General features: G+C 40.1%; 1 protein-coding gene across 3 annotated transcripts in view; it reads right to left on the reverse strand.

Annotated features, from left to right (window-relative positions):
• The window catches only part of WDFY4 (WDFY family member 4), a 345,693-nt gene that overhangs the window by 22,922 nt on the left and 298,120 nt on the right, over window positions 1–24,651 (reverse strand). For all 3 annotated transcript variants that reach the window (XM_045842001.1, XM_045841998.1, XM_045841999.1), the window contains 2 exons: window positions 9,975–10,128; window positions 7,337–7,428 (listed from right to left, as the gene is read on the reverse strand). In XM_045842001.1, the coding sequence (XP_045697957.1) occupies window positions 7,337–7,428; window positions 9,975–10,128 (246 nt within the window). The remainder of the gene's footprint in view (window positions 1–7,336; window positions 7,429–9,974; window positions 10,129–24,651) is intronic.

Here is a 24,651-nt window from a genome sequence, read left to right on the forward strand (position 1 = left end):
TTCTCATTTCTTGAGGTAGTCCTGTATTGCATAAATCTCTCTCATAGAACTGATTTTACTGTGCCACAGATTTTGGGGTTGTGTTTTCATTTTCATTTGTTCCAAGGTATCTCTTGATTTCTTCCTTGACCTCATTGTTAACTCATTCATTGTTTTAGTAACATGTTTTTAGCCTTCATGTGTTTTGTGTTTTTAAGTTTTTTTCTTGTAAATAATTTTTTGTTTCATATTATGGTCAGAGAAGATGTTTGATATGATTTCAGTCTTTTTAAATTCATTGAGATGTGTTCTATATTGGAAAATATTCCATGTGCACTTGAAAAGAATGTATATTCTGCTGCTTTGGAATGATATGCTCTGAAATATTATTTAAATTCAGCTGGTCTAGTGTGTCATTAAGGCCACTGTTTCTTTGTTGATTTTCTGTCTGAAAAACCTATCTATTGATCTCAATGGAGCATTAAAGTCATTTATTTTTACTGGTTTATTGTCAGTCTCTCACTTTATGTCTATCAATATTTGCTTTGTATATTTAGGTGGTTCTATTTTGGGTGCATAAATGTTTATAAGGGTTATGTCCTTTTGTTGAATTGATCTCTTTATCATTCTGTAATGTTTTTCTTCTTCTCTTATTATGGTCTTTGTTTTAAAGTTTATTTTCTCTGATTTAAGTATTGCTACCCCAGCTTTTTAATTTTTTTCATTTCCATCCATTTCTTTTCAGTGTTGTGTATTTCTTTTTATCTGAGTGGATTTGATCTTTTGTAGACAAAATAGTATATGGGATATGGGTCTTGTTTTCTTATATAATCAGCTATCCTAAGTCCTTTGATCAGAGCATTTAATTCTTTTACATTTAAAGTGACTGTTGATGGGTACATATTTATTCCCATTATACATTTTATGTTTTTCTTTTTCTTATTTCTTCTTACATTAATATTTCTTATAATATCGGGTTGGTGGTAATGAACTTTAGCTTTTTGTTATCTAGGAAGCTCTTTATTTCTTCTTCAATTTTAAATGATAGCCTTCCTGGTTAGAGTATTCTTGGTTGTTTGTCCTTGCTTTTCATCAGTTTATTTTGTACCAGTCTTTTCTGGTCTGAAATGTTTCTATTGAAAATAAGCTGCTTTGTGTGATCTTCCTGTCTTTAACTAAACATCTTGTTCTTGCTGATTAAGATTCTTTCATTTGTTTCATTTTGTTCTTAACCTTTGCCATTTTAATTTTAATGTGTCTTAGTGTGGGCCTCTTTGGGTTCATCTTGTTTGGGGCTGTTGGCACTTCCTGGACTTGTGTGCCTTTTTTCTTCACCAGGTTAGGAAAGTTTTTAGTCATTAGGTTCTCAATCTCTTGTTCTTTCTTTTCTCCTTCTTGTACCCCTATGATGGGGATGTTGTTATGCTTGATGTTGTCCCAGAGATGGCTTAAACCATCCTTACTTTTTCATTGTTTTCTTTTTGCTGCTCTGAGTGCATGTTTTCTGCTATCTTATCTTCCAAATCACTGATTTAATCCTGTTTTATCTAATCTATTTTTATTCCATCTAGTGTATTCTTCATTTCACATATTGAATTTTTCATTTCTGATTCTTTTTTTATGATTTCTATTCCCTCTTTTATGTTTGCTATCTCTTTTTTGAAGTTCTTACTAAGTTCATGCATTCTTTTTCTAAGTTTCTTGAACCTCTTATAACCATCGTTCTGAACTCTAAGTCTGGAAAATTGTTTGCCTTCATTTAATGTATTTATTTATTTATGGTGATTTCTCTTGTTCTTCATTTGGAGCATGTTTCTTTGTCTTTCCATTTTGGCTGCTTTTCTGTATTTGTTTCTGCATACTGGGTAATCTTCTATGTCCCCCAGTCTTGTTAAGGTGGCTTTATGTAGTTCACATCCTGTGTGGTCCAGAGGAACAGTTACCTGATCATCTGATTTAGGTGCTCCAGGAATGTCTCTTATGTGGGCTATGTGAGCACTCGCATTATAGTTCAGTTTTGAATTCCGATGGCCCATCCATGGGATTGACTCTTAGGCTGGCTCACTGTGAGAATTTCCCCCACTCACAGTGTATGAGCTCCTACGCAAGGGCTGACCCCACAAAATGAAATTTGCCTCTGCAGGCTCTGGAGCCTGGCAAGACCTCACTTGAGTATGCCATTTGGGGAGCTAATTGGGTCATGCTCTGATGTGGTCTAAACCCAGCCACCAGGTGTGTTGGTCCTAAAGCCTCTTCAAAGGGACTCTGGTACAGGTGAATGTCAGATACTGTCTGTGACTGGCCCTGGGCTACCTGTTTGGATCTATAAAGCAAATCATGCTCAGTAGCTGCCTCTGCTGAGCCTGGGTGTGTATAGGAGAAGTTCAGCTTCTACCAGTACCCAGCCTGGAGAAGTATAAGAAAAGGCTCAAAACACCCTGAGATCCATCTCTGCCTGCCGGCTCTCTGTTAGGGTCAGTCACTAAAAGAGTTGCCTGAGGTAAGTTCTCAGTGTGTTACCTAGTAGGTGAGAGTGGTGTTCAGAAGACTGATACAGATTCAAACTTGGCACCAGTACTGAATCTGAGGCCAGTTAGCAAATCTCTCAGAGTTAGTTCATCAAGGCCAACTGTCACCTGCCTGGGGCCTGTGAACCTTCGGGGCTGGGTCACAGGGAGTCATCAGGATGAGGCCAGTGAAGTTCATCAAGCTAAACAGATTAAGATTTGGCCATGTTGGGGGAGGGCTCTGCATAGGAATGATGGTGCCAGTTGGGTCACACAGAAAAAAATGGTCCTTGCCTAAAAGCCACACAACTCAGTCTCTCCCTGTGTCTTCCACAGCTCCTGAGTCTGCCCAGACCTCTTTGAGAGCCTTCCAAGAAAGATTGTCTGGGCCCACTCTGGCTGCAGTTAGGAGACTCTCTGAATGTTTTGAGCTTGGCAGGGCAGAGCCACAGGTAGTAGCAAGGGTGGGGCTAGTGCATCTGCCCAGGCCAATGCTGTGGGGAGAAAGTGTGGTGCTGATTGGGCACTGGGGAAGAAGGAGGAACAGCCCTTCCCTAAAGCTGCTCCATTCAGTTTCTCTCTATGCATCTCTGACAACCCTGAGTTTTCTTGGACTTCTTTGAGAACATTCCAAGAAAGATTGCAACAAGCCCAGACTGGCTACAGCTAGCTGATTCCTCTGCTGGGCACAAGTATGGTAGGCAGGACAACTGGTAGGATGGTGGGAATAGTGCATTCCCTCCCAGGCTGAATTAATATAGAGGGGAGTGGTCAACTCAGGATTGATGGCATCTGTGGGCAGTGTGGGAGAGGGTCTCGGCACAGAGACAATGGTGGCTGTCCCTACAGCTCGATATCCAGAGCCACACTATCCATTCTTTCCCTGCATGACTCCAGTCTACTCTGTACTGCCTTCCCTGGGCTGGAGCCCAGGATAAGTGTCTGCAAACACACTTTTTTTGTGTTAGGCTTTTAAAAGAGTGCCTGAGTGTTTAGCACTTTCTGCCTCACACTGGCAGACAGAATCTTCACTGATTTTCACAGCGAGATATTATATAGTCTTCTCTTCCTAGCACTAGTGTTCTGGTTTGGGGAGCTCTGCATGGAGTTGGGACACTTCACTTCTTAGGAGCAACTTTTGCAGCTGAGATATTCCTACAGTTTCTCAATTGCTGTACATAGATTCAGGTCCAGCTTTTTTCACATCTCTGCCATTTCTATCAGTCTTGATGTAGCTTCTTTTGTATATCTTTAGTTATAAGACTTTTGTTCAGCTACTCTCTAGTTGGTTATTCAGGTTGATTGTTTCATAATTTAATTGCCATTTTGATTTGGTTCTGGAAGGAGGTGAGTATAACTTCCACCTAATTCATCACCAGTTTGAATCTCTTGACTTTATCTTTTAACAGTTTATGTTGTTCCTGAGTGTGGATCTCTGAGTTTATTCTTCTTGGAGTTTCTTTAGTATTATGGACATATAAATTAATGCTTTGCAACAAATTTGGGATATTTTTGGACATTATTTTCTCAAATATTCTTTCTTTCCCTTTTTCTCTTCTCTTTTTTGTACTTCCTTATGTGTATGCTTGATGGTGGTACACAGGTCTCTAGGTTCTGTTTATTTTTCTTTATTATTTTTTTCCTTTTTCCTTAGAATTGATCATCTTAATTGATTTATCTTTCAAGTTTGCTGATTCTCTCTTCCACCTGCTCAAACCTATTAATTCCCTCTACTGAAATTTTCATTTTAGTTACTGGAATTTTTAATTTCACAATTTCTATTTGGCTCCCTTCAACAATTTTAATCTTTTTATTGATATTTTCTATTGATGAGATGTAATTATCACTCTGCACCTTAATAACTGAGATGTGGTTTTATTTAGTTCTTGAAACATTTACAATAGCTGTTGTGAAGTGTTTGTCTAGTAAGTTTAGACTTACTCAGGTATGGTTTTATTGACTACATCCCCCACCACACCCCACTTTGTATGGTCCATACTTTCTTTTTCTTTACCTGCTTTATACTTTTTATGGAACATTGAGCATTTTAAGTAATATGATGTGGCAATTCTGAAAATCAAGTTTTCCTCACTCCCTAGGACTTGTTGTGGTTGTTTGTCTAGTAACTTTTCTGAACTAGTTCTACAATGTCTGTATTTTTTGTTGCATGTGGCCACTGAAGTCTCTACTCTGTTAGTTTAATGATAAGCTGATCAGTGGGTAAAGATTTCTTTGTATGCTTGAAACCAGTAAGTCTCTCAGTCTTTGCCAAAGGGCTTTCTGTGCATGATAGGGCATGGTTTCTATGTTCAGCCAGGCAATTAGAAACTGTACCTTTGCTTTCAAATCCTACTTGTCCTGAGCCTCAATGTCAATTTGAAGTGAGAACATAAGACCTTTTTGTGTCTTTCTGGAGTGTGAGCACAACCTTATGCATAAAACAGCCCTTCAGATATTTGTCCTTTTAGGTCCTCAGTGATATTTTTAAGTTTTTTAAGGCCTCCTATAAACACCTCATTTGCCAGTTTTTCCTTAAGCTTTATTGTTGGCCAAAAAATATTGTTTGCCAATTATCTACTGCCTCTAGCAGCCACTGTGGTTTTTTTTTCTGATTGTTTTTAACAAATGATGCTAAAGAAAAGGCTGTTTGCACTAGGTAGACTCTAAGTGGGGTCTTTCAGGGAACACCAGACAGGTCAAATAATGACAGTTCTCTGGGTCTGGGTCTTTGAAGAAGTTCCAATTCCATTCTTCCCCCACCAGTGACTGCCAGGCTGTTAGTTTTTATTGTGATTGTAGACTGTTGGTTTTCAAGGCTACTATGGAGCTGGTAAGGAGAATTGAAAATAGTGCAAGTTAAAACACTGCAAGTCTTTTTATTCTTACCAAGATTCAGCCATTTTCCTTGATGGAACATTCCACTGATTATTACAAGCCTTTGGCTAATTCCCAGGGGTCAAAACATTTGTTTTGACCATTTTTCCATTACTTTTACTGATTTTATGGAGTAGAATATTTTCAGTATATATTCTGATGTTTTCACTGACATTGATCTTCAACATCCTAATTTACTCCAATTCAATCTTCATTCCTCCAAAAGAGTTCCCACCACTGTTATCATCACTATCCAGTTTCCCTGGATCATATTTCTAACCTATATTTTGTGGCACTCTCTGTGTAACCTTTCTAGCATTTTCAGATACAGTTTCCCTACTATTCTGTGGTTGTTTGATTATCTGGCTCCCCACTACACACACCATTAGCATCTGCAGCCATGCCTGTAGAGTGAGCTTTCTCACTCATTCCTGGCCAAGAACTTGTCTGAGAACATCTGGGGAAAAAGACTGCTGCCACCTGAAGGTCAAGTTCATCTCTGGTCCAAGTACTAAACACCAGTGGACTCTATGAGGTATGACTGCTGTTACTGAATTTTCAGAGGCAAGGCAGAGTTAAACTAGAGGAGAATTTTCATTTTGGAAATAAATCAGGACAGAGAAAAGGCACAGCTTTGTTGTTAGTAGTCAGGCCTTCCATAGGTTTTTTTTTTAGGTATAATTTACATACAATAAAATTCACCTTTATTAAATATACAGTTTAATGTATTCTGACAAATGTATGCAGTCATGTACCCATGACAATAATCAAAATATAGTACATTTACATAAACTCAAACATTCTATACTCCTTTGCTGTCACCCTTACTCTAGACCTTAGTAATCAGTGACCTGAGCTCTGTCCCTACAGTTTTACTTTTTACAGAATATCATATAAATATGATGTTATAGTACATAGCTTTGGATTTGGGCTTTTTTTTCTGCTTAAAACAGTGCTTTTGAGAGTCATCATGTTGCTCCAGGTATTAGTAATCTGTTCCTTTTTATTGTTAAATACTATTCCATTGGTGTGTATGTATTATTTGGTTCTTTTACCAGTTGATAAACATTTGTGTTGTTTTCAGTTTTTTGACTAAGATGGATAAAACTGATGAATTTTTATGTACATACTTTCTATGGAGCCATTTTCATTTCTCTTATGGAAATAGTTACAAGCGGAATTTCTGGGTGATATGATATGTTAAGTGCATCTTCAACTTTATAAGAAACTACCAATATGTTTTGGTTTTGGGTTTTTTTTTTTTCCAAAGTGGTTATGCTATTTTGCTTTTCCTACCAGCAATGTATGATGAATTCTGGTTGTTCCACACTCTTTCTTACTTACTCTTGGTTTTATTTATAATTTAAATTTTTGCCCATCTTGTGGAGTGTACAATAGCATTTTATTGTAGTTTTTTTTAACTTTTATTTTAATGTATATTTCCTTAATGACTAATGATATTGAACATATTTTCATGTGTTTATGCTAACCCAGGTACTTGATCCAGCATATGTATCCCAAAATGGACTCTGCCTTCCATCCACATGAGCCTTTCTGGATAATAAACCAAGTCTTCCCCAATCCTAGTAAATCTTTTGGCCACTGGGGACCTCTTGGGGGCTGGAGTCCAGGATGTGGCCCAGGATATGGCTCTGCCTTTAGGGCTGACTAAGGACACTGACTTGTCCTTTAGGGCATCCAACAAGAATCTGAATTTACTTCCTTAAGAGATTTACACAGAAAACTGGCATAAGGGCAAAGCCTAATGTAGCTATCAAAAAGCCCAGAACATAATCATTTTCTTTCCAACAGGGAGCATAGAGCCCAGCCCCTTCTCTGGGCTCTCTAGACATAAGAACCTCAGAAGTGCTTGTTGGTAGCCTCCAATTACACAGAAAGTCTTCCTGGAGATTGAGGTGATGTTGAGGTCTTTACTCAGGATTTCAGGCACTTTGTCATGACCGTGATCAACTCACCTGTCTGTGCAGGCTGATGAATTTTCGAGGATCCTCATCAGCCCAGGGAGGGAGTTGCACATCCCCCAGTACTGTCCCATCCTGCATGCAGCCTGAGTAGGGTGAGAAACAGCAGGGATTTGGGTAAATGGAAGCCAAAATTGGGCTAGGAATTAGGGCATGTGACAATGTGCTGTCCAGGACTACTTATTCCATGCAGATCAGGCTGCAGTTTGTATCCTACATGGGCTACACTGCCTCTTGCTTCCTTTGTCTGGAATGTCCCACTCTCTAACTCTCTAAATCTCTGACCCCTCCCCAAAGCACCCCCCTTGCTTCCCAGGCAGTATCTGTGCTTGATCTACAAGTTGTATAAAATGATTGTAGTGTCATTATTGCTTGTACATTTCTTTCCCACCACCCTATGCTTTCTCATCAGGGTGCCTTCCATACAGTATTAAAACAAGGAGATAATAACAATAGAAATGAAAGCTGTTGTATTTTGAGCACCTAGTTTGATGCCAGGTCACTATACTAGGTGCTTGGCACATGTAGTCCTATTGAATCTTCATTCAGTTCCATAATTTGTACATTCTCTCTCCATTTTTAGAGTGAGGACAACTTGGTTTTCAGACAAAGCATCCCCAGACACAGGGATGTCCAACCAGCAGCCCACTGGCCACACATGGCCCAGGATGGCTATGAATGTGGCCCAACACAAAATCACAAATTTCCTTAAAACATTTTGAGATTTTTTTGTGATTATGTGTCACAATGTATTGAACTTGTTGCCCAAGATAACTCTTCTTCTTCCAGTATGGCCCAGAGACACTAAAAGGTTGGACACCCCTGCTTAATAAAAGCAGAGTAGATTCAAGCCTGAGTTTCTCTCCTGCCCATTAGCTACACAACCTTGAGAAAATTGCTTAATGGCTTTGGGATTCACTTTCCTCACCTATTACCTCCCATGGCTGGTATAAGGATTAAAAGAGAAAATACATATAACATTAGAATAATTTCCAGCATATGAAAGTTGCTCTACAAACATTAGCTATAGTCTTGCTTAAACTCTCTAGAGCCTTCATGGTACAACTGAAATAAAACCTTCCTCTCCTCTCTGTGGCCTACAGGGTTGTGCCTGGTCTGGCTTTTCTCATCATTCAATCTCAGCTCACCTGTTACCTCCTTAGGCAGGACCTTCCTGGGGATCAGAATTAATACAGGGCCCTCTGAGTCACTCTCAAACCATTTTCCTACCTTCTCAGCATCAAACAGTATGTCATTTATTTATTTGTGTTTATTTTCCATCCCCTTCCCCCATTTCTGCATAGAATATAAACACCTTCAGGGCAATCTATTCCAGGAGATCCAACTAAATCCCTAGTGCCTAAAAAAGTTCCTCCACAAATTAGGTGCTCAATAACCCATGGTTTCTTTGACCTTCTTGGGAACACCCAGTCTTTGGCACGTGCACCATTTCTGAGGCTAAGTCCTTGCCAATTCTGCATAGAGCCTCACCTTCCTTTCCAAGACAGAATGAGTACTGTCCCCGGCCCCAGCATGAGGCCAGCTGGCCACCCCTCTTTTGGTTTCCATTGTCTCTGGTTTCCTTACTCCTTTCTTGGACCACCCCCACCACTATGCCTCATAGGAACTGGCCTTTACACTTTCCCATTCTCATCCTTGGTGTACATGAATATCTGAGAACCTGAATATGGCAAAGCCACCAAGTTCCATGGGATCAGACTCACTGGGAACAAGCATGTTCTAAATATTTCACAGGTATTTTGGCTGCAAACAAGAGGTTAGTGCCTGGGGTAGGGACTGGACTATTTCACCTGTGTCCCTAGGCCTATATCTGGCTTCATTTGAGTTATATGATGGAATGTGCTGTTTGGAGAAAGAAGGACAAGGAAGAAGGGGAGCTCTAGGCCCCCAACTGTGTGCTGGTGACATTCATAAGTGTCCTTTACAGGGTGGGTGATTCCATCTCTGTCTTGGGTGGAGTTGCCCATGCCCTGCTTTAGGCTCTGCCCACATAATCTCTCTACACGTCACCCTGACATTTGCAGTGGAGGCTCCTAAGGTATATACACAGTCACAAGGGGACTTGCTTACTGGGCCTTCTGATATGAAATGAGCCTCAAGCAATCAGTGAAAAGGTGTGGTTCATCCTGGGGTGAAGCCTGAAGAAAAAGGAGGAGTCACCAGGGTGCTTGTACAACTGCCCTTGGATACCATCCAGCAACATATCTTAACTGCATCTCTGTGTCTCGCTCACAGAATATAAGTTAACCCATATTTGGGATACAGAAGGAAACAACACTAGAGGTGGTCATGGTCTTGCCCCAGGTCACACAGTAGAGCAGTGCCAGACCTGGCTGTTAGCAAGGTCTGTTGCTCCCCAGCCACTCCTTGATACAGATGAAGGCCTGGAGAAGTCATGGGTAGGACTGTGTCTCAGAGCAGTTCTGGTATCCTGGGCCCAGTATCCTCCAGCTCTCACCTTTTCATTGGGTGCTGCCACCCAGTGGAGGCCTCTCACAACTGCAAAGGTCTTATAAGGTGCCTGTATAGTTAGTTGCTCAGCCAAGATACTGACAAAGTTAGAACTGTGAGAAAGAGACCCTATGCTGGCCTCACCCAGGGCTCCACTCACCAAACTCCACTGCATTGCAGTTGGTTAGAAACTCAGGCAGGTAGAAGAACTCCGGTGTCAGCTCCCTGACATCACTCATGTTCTCTCTGGAGGCTGACTCCCATGCATTCTTTACGCTGTGGAACATTCTATCTGCCACATCGAAGCTTCCACCCTGTGAGGAAAAGGAGCCAACATGATCAGCTGCTTGTGGTGAAAACTTAGGCTGTGTGGCACCCAAGTTCAGGCTTGTGTGTGCCTCCATTTGTCCCTTCAGTCACTGAGAAAAGGGTCCTGCCATTAGAACTCCTCATTCATTCCCCTACACATGTTTATTCATCAGCCCATGCATGTATGTGATAGTTTCTTAAGACATTTTTTCACTCAGCCACTCTCTGGAAACTTACACTAAGAGCTTGCACAGAGAATGCATAAATAATCACTGTAATAAAAGAGTCAGATCAGAGAGGAAAACCCTGATCATTTGTCTGATCAATCCTTGCATATACTAAGGACCAGCTCTGAATCAGGAACCAAGATAGGGTCCAAAGAACCAACTGCAGGACCAGACTACTGCAAGAGTAGTTCAGACATTCTAGGTGAAGGTCAAGGGAAGATTCCTGGAGAAGTGGACCCCTGGTGAATCTGCAAGCCTGGTGACAGAGAAATTAGTGTTCTAAGCAAAGAGCAAGGATCAGAGGTGGAAGAAAGAAGATTAGGTCAGGGTTATCTAACTTAGCATGGGGACATTTAACATAGCAGCCTTGAGAAGAGTGAGCAGGTCTGAGGATGGAGAGCCTGAGATGGGACCCTGCTGTATGAAGATGTCTATAGCACTAGCCAAGGGCAGCCTTGGTTCCAAGGACCATTTTCACACAACTTGATGTAGCCCTGAACTTGGCAACTTCAAATGGAACAGATAAGACAAGGCAAATTTTTTGATTCCCTGCTCTACTTATTCATCCACTTGTCTTGGTGATCAGAGGGGGCAGAGAGGTTCCAGTGAGAATAATGAAGGTGCTGGGGGCAAAGAGTCTCTAGGAAACAGTTTCTGAAATGGGGCTTTGGGTCTACTTAAGCTTAGGAACACCGTTAAGCTTAGGAACACCTTCTCAAGCTTTAGGAAAACCTTGATGTATCATGAAAGCTAGGCCTTTGTTCAACCAGGACTTGCTTTCCTTCTGTCAGCTTCTGCAGAGTGCACATGTGGCTTTAAAAACAGAGGAGTACAACATAAAATGTCAATCCCTCCTCTGCTCCCCTTGGATCCCTTCACTTTTTAGTGGTCTAATTTTTCTTCTCAGCATACAGGGTGAAATAAAATAGGTTTATAGTTGTGAATACATGAAACAGTTTATTGTTATATTATTACTGACTAATTATTATATTATTTTCCATATGAACAACTATAAACCTACTTTTCCCTTTCCCTGTGTACCTAGGTAAAATGTGGGCAGCTGCACGTGGATGAAGGGTAAAGAAGGCAGGAGCCTTCTCTATGCTGGCACACTGCACACATAGAAATGCTTTCTCTCACAGCAGATGCGTTAGGAAAGAATTAATGCTGTCATTTTGCAGACCAGAAAACAGACTCCTCAAAGTTTATTGGCAGAGCAATAAGTGGCAGAACTGGGGTTGAATCCATGGTTGCAACTTCAAAGGCCATGTTTTGCCTTGTTCCAGTTTACTAGGGGAACCCTTGAGCCTGGGCAAACTTAATCTATTATATGTGGGCCAAGGGGACTCAGCTGTTTCTGAAAAGGGAGATCTTGCCACGCACTTGAGGTGGGCCACTCCTGGGCATTATGGAGGCTGGTCAATTTTTTAAGTCAGACTTGAGGATCCACTAAGATCCATGGGTCATTCTTTGCATAAGGACAAGGGCACCAAGAGACTCAGTTACTTATCCCTGGTATCCCAACCATACACAGTACATGGGCAGCTTAAAGATGTGGCTTTCCTCTAAGGTCACTCTTGGTTGACATTAGAGGGATGGTGTCCACCATTTGATTGAAATTGTGATGGAATCAAAATGGAGATAGAATGTTTTAAAATAAATTTTCACCTAACAAGTCACTCATTGAAACATATTAAGAGCTTTGCATATTTAATCTGCAGCTCAAGCCTCACATTGGCAGAGATTGATGCCTCCTCGTCATTCCATTTTCCTTTTGCAGCTTTTATGAGTGCTGATGGTAATCTCCTGAGACACAATATGATTTGGTAATAAAAAGATTACCTGTATTAAATAAAAATAATATATACATAGGAAATATTGTTAGTGCTACAAACCTGGTTAAAGATATTACCACAAAGAAAAATGTTATTTTTTTCACAGCTGTCTAATGCATTTTAGCAAAAGTAATATCTTTAAAACTTAAGCCTGTATTATTTATAAAGGAAGCAATAACTGATTTCCTATTTCCTATATTAATAAATGTATTTGCATACATCTGTTTCAAAATTAATGGGTTTTCTCACTTCTGCAATGCAAAAGAAACACCAATTCCCTGGAACAAAAGAGTGGAGCTGCTTTTTATGGGCACCAAATGCCTGTGGGGCAACACAAAGGCTGCTGGCTGCCAGCAGTGAGGCCCCACCAGGACTTGACTCTCAGGACAGGACAGAAAGAAAGGGAAAAAGGGAGAGAAAGAGTGAGGCAGAGAGGCAAAATTGAGGTCTATAAAATGCCTTAATAAAGAAAATCCAAAACAAAAGAAAATAAAACAGCAAATGAAGTCTGGAGATTAGATGGAAACAAAGTGATCAGAGAGAATTACTGAACCAAGATCTACCCCTAAATCTATTCTGCAGATACTCTTGATTATCAAGAAAACTGAAATCTATGTGTATCCAAACAGACCAAAGAATAATAGCAAGATTATTATCATCAGTGAAGGAACAGCCTGTTCTTAGCAGCAGACATTTCCCATGTGACACTGAAAACAGGAGCCAAGGGAGCCAAGAGAGCCAAGGCTGGAGGTTCCGAGGCAAAGGGCACAGTGTGGGTTGTGTGGCTGTGTGGCTAAGACCTTGCTTATATGTAAAGACTCCAGAAACATATTTTGAATATTTAAGGATTCAGATCTAGACCACCTTATTATACCACACACAAGAATAAACTCAAAATTGATTAAAAACTTAAATGTTAGACTGAAATCATAAAAATCATAGAAGAAAACATATGCAGTAAAATCTCAGACATTTCTTATAGTGATATTTTTTCTGATATTTACCTCCTAGGGCAAGCGAAACAAAAGAAAAAATAAACAAATGGGACTATATCAAACTAAAAAGTTTTGTACAGAAGAGAAAACCACCAACAAAATGAAAATGCAACCGAGTGGGGGAACATATTTACCAATGATATATCTGATAAGGGGTTAACATCCAAAATTTGTAAAGAACTTGTAAAACTCAAAACCAAAAAAACAAGCAATCCAATTAAAACATGGGCAAAGGACCTGAACAAACACTTTTTCAAAGAGGACATGCAGAAGGACCATAGGCTTTTGAAAAGAGCCTCAATGTCACAGATGTGCCATTGGTGACTATGTTCTCCCATTCAGCAGATGGTCTTCATTTTGTTGATGGTTTCCTCTGCTGTGCAAGGTTATCAGAGAAGTGTAGTGTGATATCACCTCATACCTCTCAGAATGGTTATATCAACAAATCAACAAACAACAAGTGTTGGCAAGGTTGTGGAGAAAAGGGAATCCTCATGCACTGTTAGTGGGAATGCAGACTGGTGCCACCGCAGGAAAGCAGTATTGAGTTTCCTCAAAATTAAAAATGGAACTGCCTTATGACCCAGCAATTCTACTGGGAATATATCTGAAAAAAAAAAACCTGAAATGCTGTTTTAAAAGAATATAAGCATGCCTATGTTCATTGTAGTGTTATTTATAATAGTCAAGATTTGGAAGCAGCCCAAGTACCCATCAGTAGATGAGTGGATAAAAAAGCTGTGGTAAATTTACACAATGGAATGTACTCGGTCATAAATAAGAATGAAATCTTATCTTTTGTGACAGCATGGATAGACCTGGAGAGCATTATGCTAAGTGATATAATCTAGTCAAAGAAAGACAAATACCATATAATTGCACTTGTATGTGGAATCAAATGAACAAAAACTAACAAGCAAAATACAAACAGACTCGTATATAGAAAACAGACTGACAGCTGTCAGAGGGGAGAAGGGTTGTGGGGCTAGGTGAAAAAGATTAAGGGATTAAGCAAAACAAAACAAACTCATAGACACAGACAACGGCATGGTGGTTACAAGAGGGGAAGGGGGAAGGCAGAAGAGGGTAAAAGGGGTTAAAAATTTATGAAAGGAGACTTGACTTGGAGTGATGAACACAGAATACAATGTACAGGTGATGTACTGTAGCATTGTACACTTGAAATCTATATAATTTTATTAACAAATGTCACTCCAATAAATTAAGAAAAAGAAATAACATCATACTAGATAGCCCTCCTCAATTAAAATATTTTAAGAGGTGCTTGACTTTGCTAAGATGAAACAAAATTAAAATCAAAATAATGATGGAATATGTGACCAACAAAGTCTATTGTTGAATATTGACTTGAGTTAAAAAACAGAGGAGAATATGGTGGTGAGATAGGAGGGAGCAGATTCCACTTTACCCTATAAATGGGAGAAAAACCTAGCTAATCTATGGAGGAACAGAGCAAACAGCCAACAGTACCCCAGCATATATGAAGATAGAAGACCAAAAATTGTAGAGGACATTGAAAAACCAGACAGTAAAGAGAGTGCTTCAGGACAATAAGGTTCCTGGGACCTGTGCAGGGACCAGGGCAGTGGCAGTCCCAGGCCTGGAGCTAGCCACAGAGAGCCAGGTCAACGGCTCTCTCCCCTGCCAAACAAGGTTTGAATAGCACTGGGAGAGACCTGGTTGCTTGAAGTTGAAGAGAGGGGAATAAGGACTAAGTGGCAAACACACAGGGGCCGTGAACACCCATGGAGTCTGTGGACATGGCTAAGGAGCGTTGAGAGTTAGGCCCAGCTGGGCCATGACAGGCCGTGACCCAGTAGTCCCTGGTCTGATTGGGAAATTGGGTTGTGTGAGAGGCCAGACCTCTGTACAGAGTGCCAGGCTTGAGTAGGAGGAATTTCTCAAAAAGAAAAAGTAAAAAAAAATAGACACTGTTTGGGGAATTCTACAGCAGCAGCTCCAGCCTCCTCCCCACTGGGGATGTGGCATGCAAAGCCCTGCACACCCCCATAGCCCTGGGAAGAGGGCTTACCTGAACCTGAGGGATTGGAGGTGGTCTGGCCACCCGCAACCCAGGGAGAGTGTGCTCTATCAAAGGGCCCGAGTCCAAAACCCTAACCCCAGGCAGAGTGCGCTCTGAGGAAGGCTGGGCTACCACAAACAAAGTCCCAGGGAGAGGCACCCGGTTAACCCTGGGGAGAGTGTACAACTGAACTGTGGAACTTGAGGGGCTAGAGGCTGCTGGGAAGCTAAGCTGGAGGCTTACTACTGCTGATTAAGAAGGGAGAAAAGCAAAATCAACTGCCCCTCAGCCTGCTGCAGCCAGGAAGACCAGCAAGACCGGCTTGGTAGATTGAAGCCAGCAAGAAACTTTTTTAAAGTAATTCTTTATTTTTTAAATTTTTATTATTTTTTATCTTTTAACTCCTTTTCCCTCTCTTTCCTTTTTTTTTGTTTAATTCCACCATACTTTCTTTCCCATTTTATTTGTTCTTCCTTCCTTCTTCTTCTTCTTTTTTTAATTCCCACAAGTGAGACAAAAAAACCTGGAACTGTGAAAAGACCAGAATTGGACCCAAAGAGGGGCCATCCCAACAGCTGAGACGGTGAGACAAATTACACTTTGCTACTACAGAGAACCTGCAAGTTATTGCATATTTGTATTATTATTATTTTTATTATTCTTACATCTTTTATTTTATTAGTATTTTTGTATTCCTCTTTCTATTTAGTCTTCTTTGCTTGGCTGGTTAAATTGTATTGTTTGGCAGGTTTTCCTTGTTCTCTCTTTCATAATGTATTGTTAATTTACTGTCCTTCACTTCACTTGTGTTCCATTAGCATACTACTACAGGTCCTATACTTCCCATTCTTATTATCCAGATCACAGAGATTCTGTCACATGATTGTTGCTTCATTATTATTGTAAATAATAGCTGTTCCATACAATTGTAAATACTACACAACACCCCTTCCAGATCTTAGCTCATTTCAAAGTTTCCTGAACTCTATTACCATAGTGGTTAACTCTATTCTCTCACGCACTACACTGATTTACTAACTTTTAATGTCACCTTACCTCAAAATCTGACCTACCACAACCTCACTTCCTTCTAGATCCAGCTCACAATCCTTCCCTCCCCAACAAGAGTATTATCTTCTTTCCACACTTTCTAAAAAGTTGTTAGTTGGGTGGAAGACCACAGTTAACACTATACATAGCCAAAGGATCTCCTATCTCTTTTCTACCAGCTGCTACTGTAAATATCATAGAATACTCTCTTGCTGTTTTAAACCATTTTGCCTTCCCCCTCCAACTGATCACAAAAAAGAATAGGTGGAAGCTGTGAACACCAGGATACCTCCTGGGAGAGGAAACCCAACAACAAAGGAACCACTAACAGATAACAACAGAAGAAGGTGAAGGAGGGAGTGGAAGCCACACTAATCTGAATCCAGGACCTATCTGGAAATACAACTAAATACAGGAGAAATTATCCAGAACAAACAACTGAACAAGAGCAAGAGAGAATCATCAAAACCTTGTACACACAGAAGAACAAGCTTCAACACAACCTGCCCACACTAGCACAACAAAATATGAGAGGTGGTGGACAGAGTGACCCTCAGTTAACCAGCTGGTGAAAAGGACCCACCGAAAAAACACCCAATGACAGTCAAAACTCAAAGACAAACACAAGCCAACATAAATGACAGCCCAAGACCAGTGAGCTTGGGAGATCAAGGAGATGGCACCACTGAACAGGTATTCTTACCATAGAAGTGTTGGGAGACACCCTGCTTGGTTTCAGCAACTGTAACACCCCCCCATGGCTAAGGCTGAGTGAGCAACCTTCAGAACATAAGCCATTAGGGGGACAAAGCTTATCTCCCTGGCAGGAACCCTGCTTCTGCTCCTTTTTCTATAACTGGCCCTGAATGCTCGATCAGTTAGCCAATGATGAGTAAGATTCCCCAAGGAGGGAATGACCTGATACAGGCATGATCATGTGGAGACCCCAGGGAAGGACTTTGGGGGCTACAGCAAAAGGGGGTGATGGATCCTCACCCACCAGCTTTGACGAAGCCTAAGTCCTCATCCTGCCTGCGAAAAGTCTCCTAATTTCTTGGCTATCTTGCCTCATCTGCCTGACTTAATCCTGAAAAAATAACAGAGGGCAGTACAGCCATGTGCTGGAAAGGGCAGGTTCCCTGGGTGATCAGGCCTGAGAAAGAATACACAAACTCCTGTGAAACTTGCTTTGCTAAGAATGTTCTCAATTAAATGATAAAGGTCTGAGCAGGAAATGAATTTGTTTTCCAAAGTTTTGTAGCCTGTTAGCTAACAGGCTCTGACTGAGAATGGGCCCTCAGAGTCTTTGTATGTTATCTATTGTTTGATCCTTACTGCCTGACAATGATTAATAAACTTTACCTGTATTTCTGAGCAATTTAAAAGACAATAAAAACCTATGAAGAGAAGGATCGGTGCTCTCTCCCATAGAGAGAGTGGCCAGGCTACTCTAAGGCACCCTCCCCTTGAAAAGGTAGCTGCACGATCCCTTTTCCTCCACAGGACTTGGTAACCCATGTGAATGTATCTGGTCTTATCCATAACGCTATGGACACTGCAGGCCAGTATCTGCATCAGAAGTTCACACCATAAACCCAGGGAGTCAGGAGAGATAAATTTAAGAAGCTGAGGTTAACCAGAAGAGTCTCAAAAACACCTGGAAGACAAAGACACAATCCCCAAATAAAGGAAAGGAGGAATCCTCAGGCAGCATGTTAAATGAAATACAGGCAACTCAACTATCAGATATTGAGTTCAAAGCACTGGTTATCAGGAAGCTCAATGAGCTCACAGAGAATTATCAGAAACTACAGGGAAACAACAATGAACTCACAGCACACAATAGCAACATGAAAAAGGAAATAGAAACTATTAACAAGGTCCAAGAGCAAATGAAGAATACAATTTCTGAACTGAAGAACACAGTAGAAGGAATCAAAATCAGGCTAGATGAAGCAGAAGATCAGATCAGTGAGCTGGAAGACAAGGTAGGAGAAAAAAAAACCAGAAAGAGCAAGGAAAGGAAAAGAGGCTCAGAAAGAATGAAGAGGAAATAAGGGAAATGCAGGACAATATGAAATATAATAATGTCCATATAAGAGGTGTAACAGAAGGAGAAGAAGAGCAAGCGATAGCAAACCTGTTTGAAAAAGTAATGACAGAAAACTTCCCTAATTTGATGAAAGAAAAAGTCACAAAAATCCAGGAAACACAGAGAGTTCTAATCAAGAGGAATCCAAAGAGGCCTACTTTAAGACATATCATAATTAAAATGGCAAAATTCCAAGACAAAGAGAGAATCTTAAAGGCAGCAAGGCAGAAACAGGAAGCAACATACAAGAGAGCCCCAATAAGGTTAGCAGCTGACTTCTCAATGGAAATCCTCCAAGCCAGAAGAGAATGGCAAGAAACATTCCAAGTAATAAAAACCAGAGGTCTGCAACAAAGGCTACTTTACCCAGCAAGGCTCTCAATCAAGATAGAAGGCCAAATAAGGAGCTTCCCAGACAAAAGAAATCTAAAAAAAAATGCACCTCCACCAAACCAGCTCTTCAAGAGATGCTAAAGGGACTGCTTTATGGAAAGCAAGGAAGAGAGAGACAGAGAGAAGAACACACGTACAAAAATGGCAATGAATAAGTACCTATCAATAATAACCTTAAATGTAAATGGACTAAATGCTCCAAGCAAAAGACATAGAATAGCTGAATGGATAAGCAAGCATGAACCACATGTATGCTGCCTACAAGAGACTGACTTCAGAACAAAAGACCTACACAGACTGAAAGTGAAGGGCTGGAAACAAATATTCCAAGCAAACAAACAGGAAGGAAAAGCCAGGTAGCAATACTCATATCAGACAAAATAGACTTCAAAAAAAGGGGCCATAAAGAGAGACACAGAAGGTCACTTCATAATACTCAAGAGAAGAATCCACCAAGAAGACATAAACATTATAAATATACACACACCCAACATAAGAACACCCAAATACATACAGAAAATTGTAGACAACTTCAGGAAAGATGTTGACAGCAACACAATTATAGTAGGGGATTTTAACACCCCACTGTCAAAAATGGACAGATCTTCCAAACAAAATATCAACAAAGATATTGTGGCATTGAACAATGTCCTAGATGAAATGGACTTAACTGATACATAAAGAGTCTTTCATCCAAAAGAAGCTAAGTACATATTCTTTTCAAACCTGCATGGACCATTTTCAAAGATAGACCACATGATAACACACAAAGCAAGCTTCAACAAATTTAAGAAAATTGAAATCATATCAAGCACTTTCTTTGACCACAAGGGACTGAAACTAGAAACAAACCCCAGGGCAAAAAACCCAAAACACTCAAAATCATGGATATTGAATAGCATACTATTAAACAATGAATGGGTCAAGAATGAAATTAGGGAAGAAATAAAAATGTTTCTGGAAACAAATGAAAATGAACTCACAACAACCCAAAACTTATGGGACACAGCCAAGGCAGTCCTTAAAGGGAAGTTCATAGTGATACAGGCCTACCTAAAAAAGATAGAAACATTTCAAACAAACAACCTAACCCTACATCTACAAGAACTCGAGGAACAACAACAAAGACAGCCCAGAGCAAGTAGAAGGAAGGAAATAACCAACATCAGAGCAGAATTAAATAACATAGAGACTAAAAGTACAATACTAAGGATCAATGAATCCAGGAGCTGGTTCTTTGGAAAGATAAACAAAATTGACAAGCCTTTAAGCAGGCTTATCAAGAAAAAAAGAGAAAGGATCCAGATAAACACAATCAGAAATGAAAGAGGAGAGATTACAGCTGATAGCACAGAAATAAACTTCAAAAAAAGGGTCCATAAAGAGAGACACAGAAGGTCACTTCATAATACTCAAGACCTACCTTCTTAAAGGATTGTAAGAAATTACTATGAAGAACTGTATGCCAAGAAAATTGAAAACCTAGGTGAAGTGGACAAATTTCTAGAAAAATATAATCTTCAAAAACTCAATAAAAAAAGCAGAAAGCCTGAACAGACCAATAACAGCAGATGAAATTGAAGCAGTAGTCAAAGAACTCCCGACACACAAAAGTCTGGGTCTGGACAGTTTCACAGGAGAATTCTACAAAACATTTAAGGAAGAGCTAACCCCTATCCTTCACAGACTAGTCCAAAAAATCCAGAATGATGGAAGACTCCCAAACTCTTTTTATGAAGCCAGCATCATCCTAATCCCCAAACCAGATAAAGACACAACAAAGAAAAAACAAACTTCAGGCCAATATCGCTGATGAACATAGACACTAAAATCCTCAAGAAAAATATTGGCAAATTGCATCCAGCAATACATTAAAAAGATCATACACCATGTCCATGTAGGATTAATCCCAGGGATGCAAGGATGGTACAATACTTGCAAATCAGTAAAAGTAATACATCACGTAAACAAAAGCAAAGGCAAAAATCATATGATCATATCAATGCCCAAAAAGCATTTGATAAGGTACAGCACCCATTTATGATAAAAACACTCAGTGAAGTGGGAATAGAGGGAGCTTTCCTCAACATAATAAAGGCCATATATGAAAGACCTACAGCCAATATCATACTCAATGGGAAACAACTAAAAATTTTCCCACTGAGATCAGGAACAAGACAAGGTTGTCCACTTTCACCACTTTTATTCAATATAGTATTGGAAGTTTTAGCCACAGCGATCAGACAAGAAAAAGAAATAAAAGGCATCCAAATTGGATAGGAGAAAACAAAACTGTCATTGTTTGCAGATGACATGATAGTGTATGTAAAAAATCCTATAGATTCAGCCCAAAACCTGCTCTACCTAAGAAATGAATTTGGCAAAACAGTGGGATACAAAGTCAATATTCAGAAATCAAAAGCATTTTTGTAAACCAACAAGGAAACATCAGAAGAAGAAATCAAGAAAAAATCCCATTTGATACAGCAACAAGAAAAATAAAATACCTAGGAATAAACCTAACCAAGGAGGTGAAAGACTTGTACTCAGAAAACTACACAACACTCAAGAAATAAATCAAGGAAGACACAAACAAATGGAAACATATACCATGTTCATGGATTGGAAGAATAAACATCATCAACAGGTCCATAATACCCAAAGTAATCCACAGGTTCAATGCAATACCTACTAAAGTACTAATGGCATATTTTAAAGACATAGAACAAACACTTTAACATTTATATAGAACCATAAACAACTCCAAATAGCTGCTGCAATTTTGAGAAAGAAGGGCAAAGTAGGAGGGACCACAATACCTGATACTAAACTGTATTACAAGGACACTGTAATTGAAACAGCCTGGTACTGGCATAAAAACAGGCATATGGACCATTGGAACAGAACAGAGAGCCCAGAAATAAACCCAAGTCTCTATGGTCAATTAATTTTCAAGAAAGGGGGCAGCAACATAAAATGGAGTAAAAATATCCTCTTCAACAAATGGTGTTGGGAGAGCTGTATAGCTACATGCAAAAAAAAAAAAAATGAAACTCAAGCACCAACTTACACCATCCACAAAAATAAATTCAAGGTGGATAAAAGACTTAAATATAAGCCATGTCACTATTAAAATCCTAGAGGAGAACACAGGCAGGAAAATCTCAGATATTTCACCCAGCAATATTTTCAGTGATATGTCCCCTAGAACAAGGGACATAATGGAAAAAATAAACAAGTGGGATCTCACCAAAATAAAAAGCATCTACATGGCTAAAGAAAACAGTATTAAAATAAAAAGATAATCAACTGTATGGGAAAACATATTTACCAATGATACCTTAGACAAGGGTTTAATCTCCAAAATATATAAAGAACTCAGAAGACCCTACTCTAAGAAGACAAGCAACCCAATTAACAAATGGGTAAAGGACTTGAACAAACAGTTCTCCAAGGAGGACATACAGAGGATCCAGAGACACATGCTCAGTACTGCTAGCTACAAGAGAGATGCAAATTAAAACCACAATGAGGTACCACTTCACACCGTTCAGAATGGTCATCATAAACAAAGCAACAAACAAGTGTTGGAGAGGTTGTGGAGAAAAGGGGACCCTAGTGCACTGTTGGTGGGATTGCAGATTGGTACAACCACTATGGAAAACAGTATGGAATTTTCTCAGAAAACTAAAAATGGAACTTCCTTTTGACCCAGCAATTCTACTGCTAGGATTATATCCTAAGAACCCTGAAACACCAATCCAAAAGCACCTACATACCCCAATGTTCATAGTAGCACAATTTACAATAGCCAAGTGCTGGAAGCAACCTACGTGCCCATCACTAAATGAATGGATCAAAAAACTATGGTCCATTTACATAATGGAATTCTATGCAGCAGAAAGAAAGGAGCTCCTACCCTTTGATATCATGGGTGCAACTGGAAAGCATTATGCTAAGCAAAATAAGTCAGGCAGTGAAAGACAAATACCATATGATCTCACTTTTAACAGGAATCTAATCAACAAAACAAACAAACAAGCAAAATATAACCAAACACAGAAAGAGATAACAGGCTGACAGCAGAAGGAGGAGGGGAGGGAATTTCAGGAGAAGCGGGGAAGGGTTTGCAGGAACTAGTAAAAAGGACACATGGACAATAATAAGGGTGGGGATGGTGATGAGAGGGAGAAGGGGAGGGTTGGGGGTGGGGGGTAAAGGGCAGAAAACTGTACTTGAACAACAATTAAAATTAAAAAAAAACAGAGAAAATTCCATAATTATGGAATATTGATTAAAACAAGAAACATTCTTGAAAGGAGTGTTCTGTAATAAAGTTACTACCTGTTTGTGGATAAAGTTAATGTACACCTGTGTCCCTGGGTAAATATATCTATTGTGACATTCTCAAACCCTGATCCAATGTGGGTAGGAAAACTATGTTGAAAAAAAAACTCAAATTTTAATCCATATCCTCAAGAATATCAGCAATTGCATGTGCTCGAGGACACTTAAGCACAGAGATATTTTTAAAATACATGCTAGAAAGTCTATTCCTTCTTTCAGGTGGTACTGACCCAAATCAACCACTGCCACATGTAAATAACGGGATTGCTTCTGTGAGATGGCTGACAGCCTGCTCTCTTAACAGATATTTTTTCTACTTGTTTACAAACATCTCATGTGAACGATGTCCTTACAGCACCCTGTGGTTACATCAACTGATCTCAGCTGCTGTTCTTCTTCCATCAAAAAGACAGTGTGTGGTGAAAAGCACCTCAGCTTTGGAACCAAGCTAACTTGGATGGGAATTTTAGCACCCACTACAGTGTGAACTTGAGAGAGTTCCTCAGTCCCTTTAATTTCCCATGGTCTCCTCCACCAGCCTGGATGATTGTTGTGGGTGTGAAAACAATGTGTGTATGAGTGTGTGAGAGTGTGAGTGAAAATGTCAATGTGGGTGAATATGAGTGTGTGTCAGTGTGCAGGTGAGTGCAAAGTGTGTAAGGGTGACAGTGAATGCGTGTGTATGCCCATGTGTGTGATGTATCTTGGGCAGTGCCAGGCCCACAGGAAGAGGTGTGGGATGAGCCCAGCTCCTGTGTCCCTTTCCTGTCATAGACTAGAACTGGGGAGCAATCCTGAGTATGGGCCCCAATCTCAGTGTATACAGGAAAGGTAACCAGAGGCTCAAAAAAGTAAAAAGGACTTAGAAATTATTGGAAGTAGATGGTGGAGTGTAGGGGGAAGTGAAGAGGGTTAGGATCCTGGGATGGTTTGGGGGCAGTGAAGACTAAATGCCTATGGGATGGGAATGGAAAATGGCTTATGCATCATCGGGGCAGTTTTGCAGTGGAGAGTAGGACTTGGCTTTCTGTCAACTTCCACAGAAAATACCTGACTCAGGAAGCTAAGAGTTGGGTGTCCGACATCAGATCTGCGAAGCCCATGGACCAGTTAAGTTACTTTGTCAGTCTTATTCTTCTTGACTGAGGACAGCTGACTCCAGAGTAGCCATCAGCCTTCCTCCCTGTAGAGTATGGCCTTTTACTCAACAAATAAAACCCATAAAGGCATTTTGAAAATCTGCTTCCTACTCTTAAGGGGTGGAGAGCAGACATATATGGTGTACTTAGACATAGCCAAGCAGTTCGTTCTCATGCAGTATCTCACTTAAGTCTTACCACTAGCTGAGTTAAAAGAAACAGGATCAGTTATTCAACACCATACCAATAGAAAGTTCTACAGCCAGGACTTCTTCCCCAGTCTGTCTGACTCTATTACAGTGCATTTTTTAACATGTCTCACTGAGTCAGTATAATAATAATTATACCTTTATTTTTTACATAGCTCTGCCCAGACCTGGGGCTGGCACCAGAGAGGCTCCCAGGT

Source organism: Phyllostomus hastatus, unplaced genomic scaffold (assembly GCF_019186645.2).
Source record: "Phyllostomus hastatus isolate PE091 unplaced genomic scaffold, TTU_PhHast_1.1 phas_contig_38, whole genome shotgun sequence".
In the NCBI taxonomy this organism is placed as follows: domain Eukaryota; kingdom Metazoa; phylum Chordata; class Mammalia; order Chiroptera; family Phyllostomidae; genus Phyllostomus; species Phyllostomus hastatus.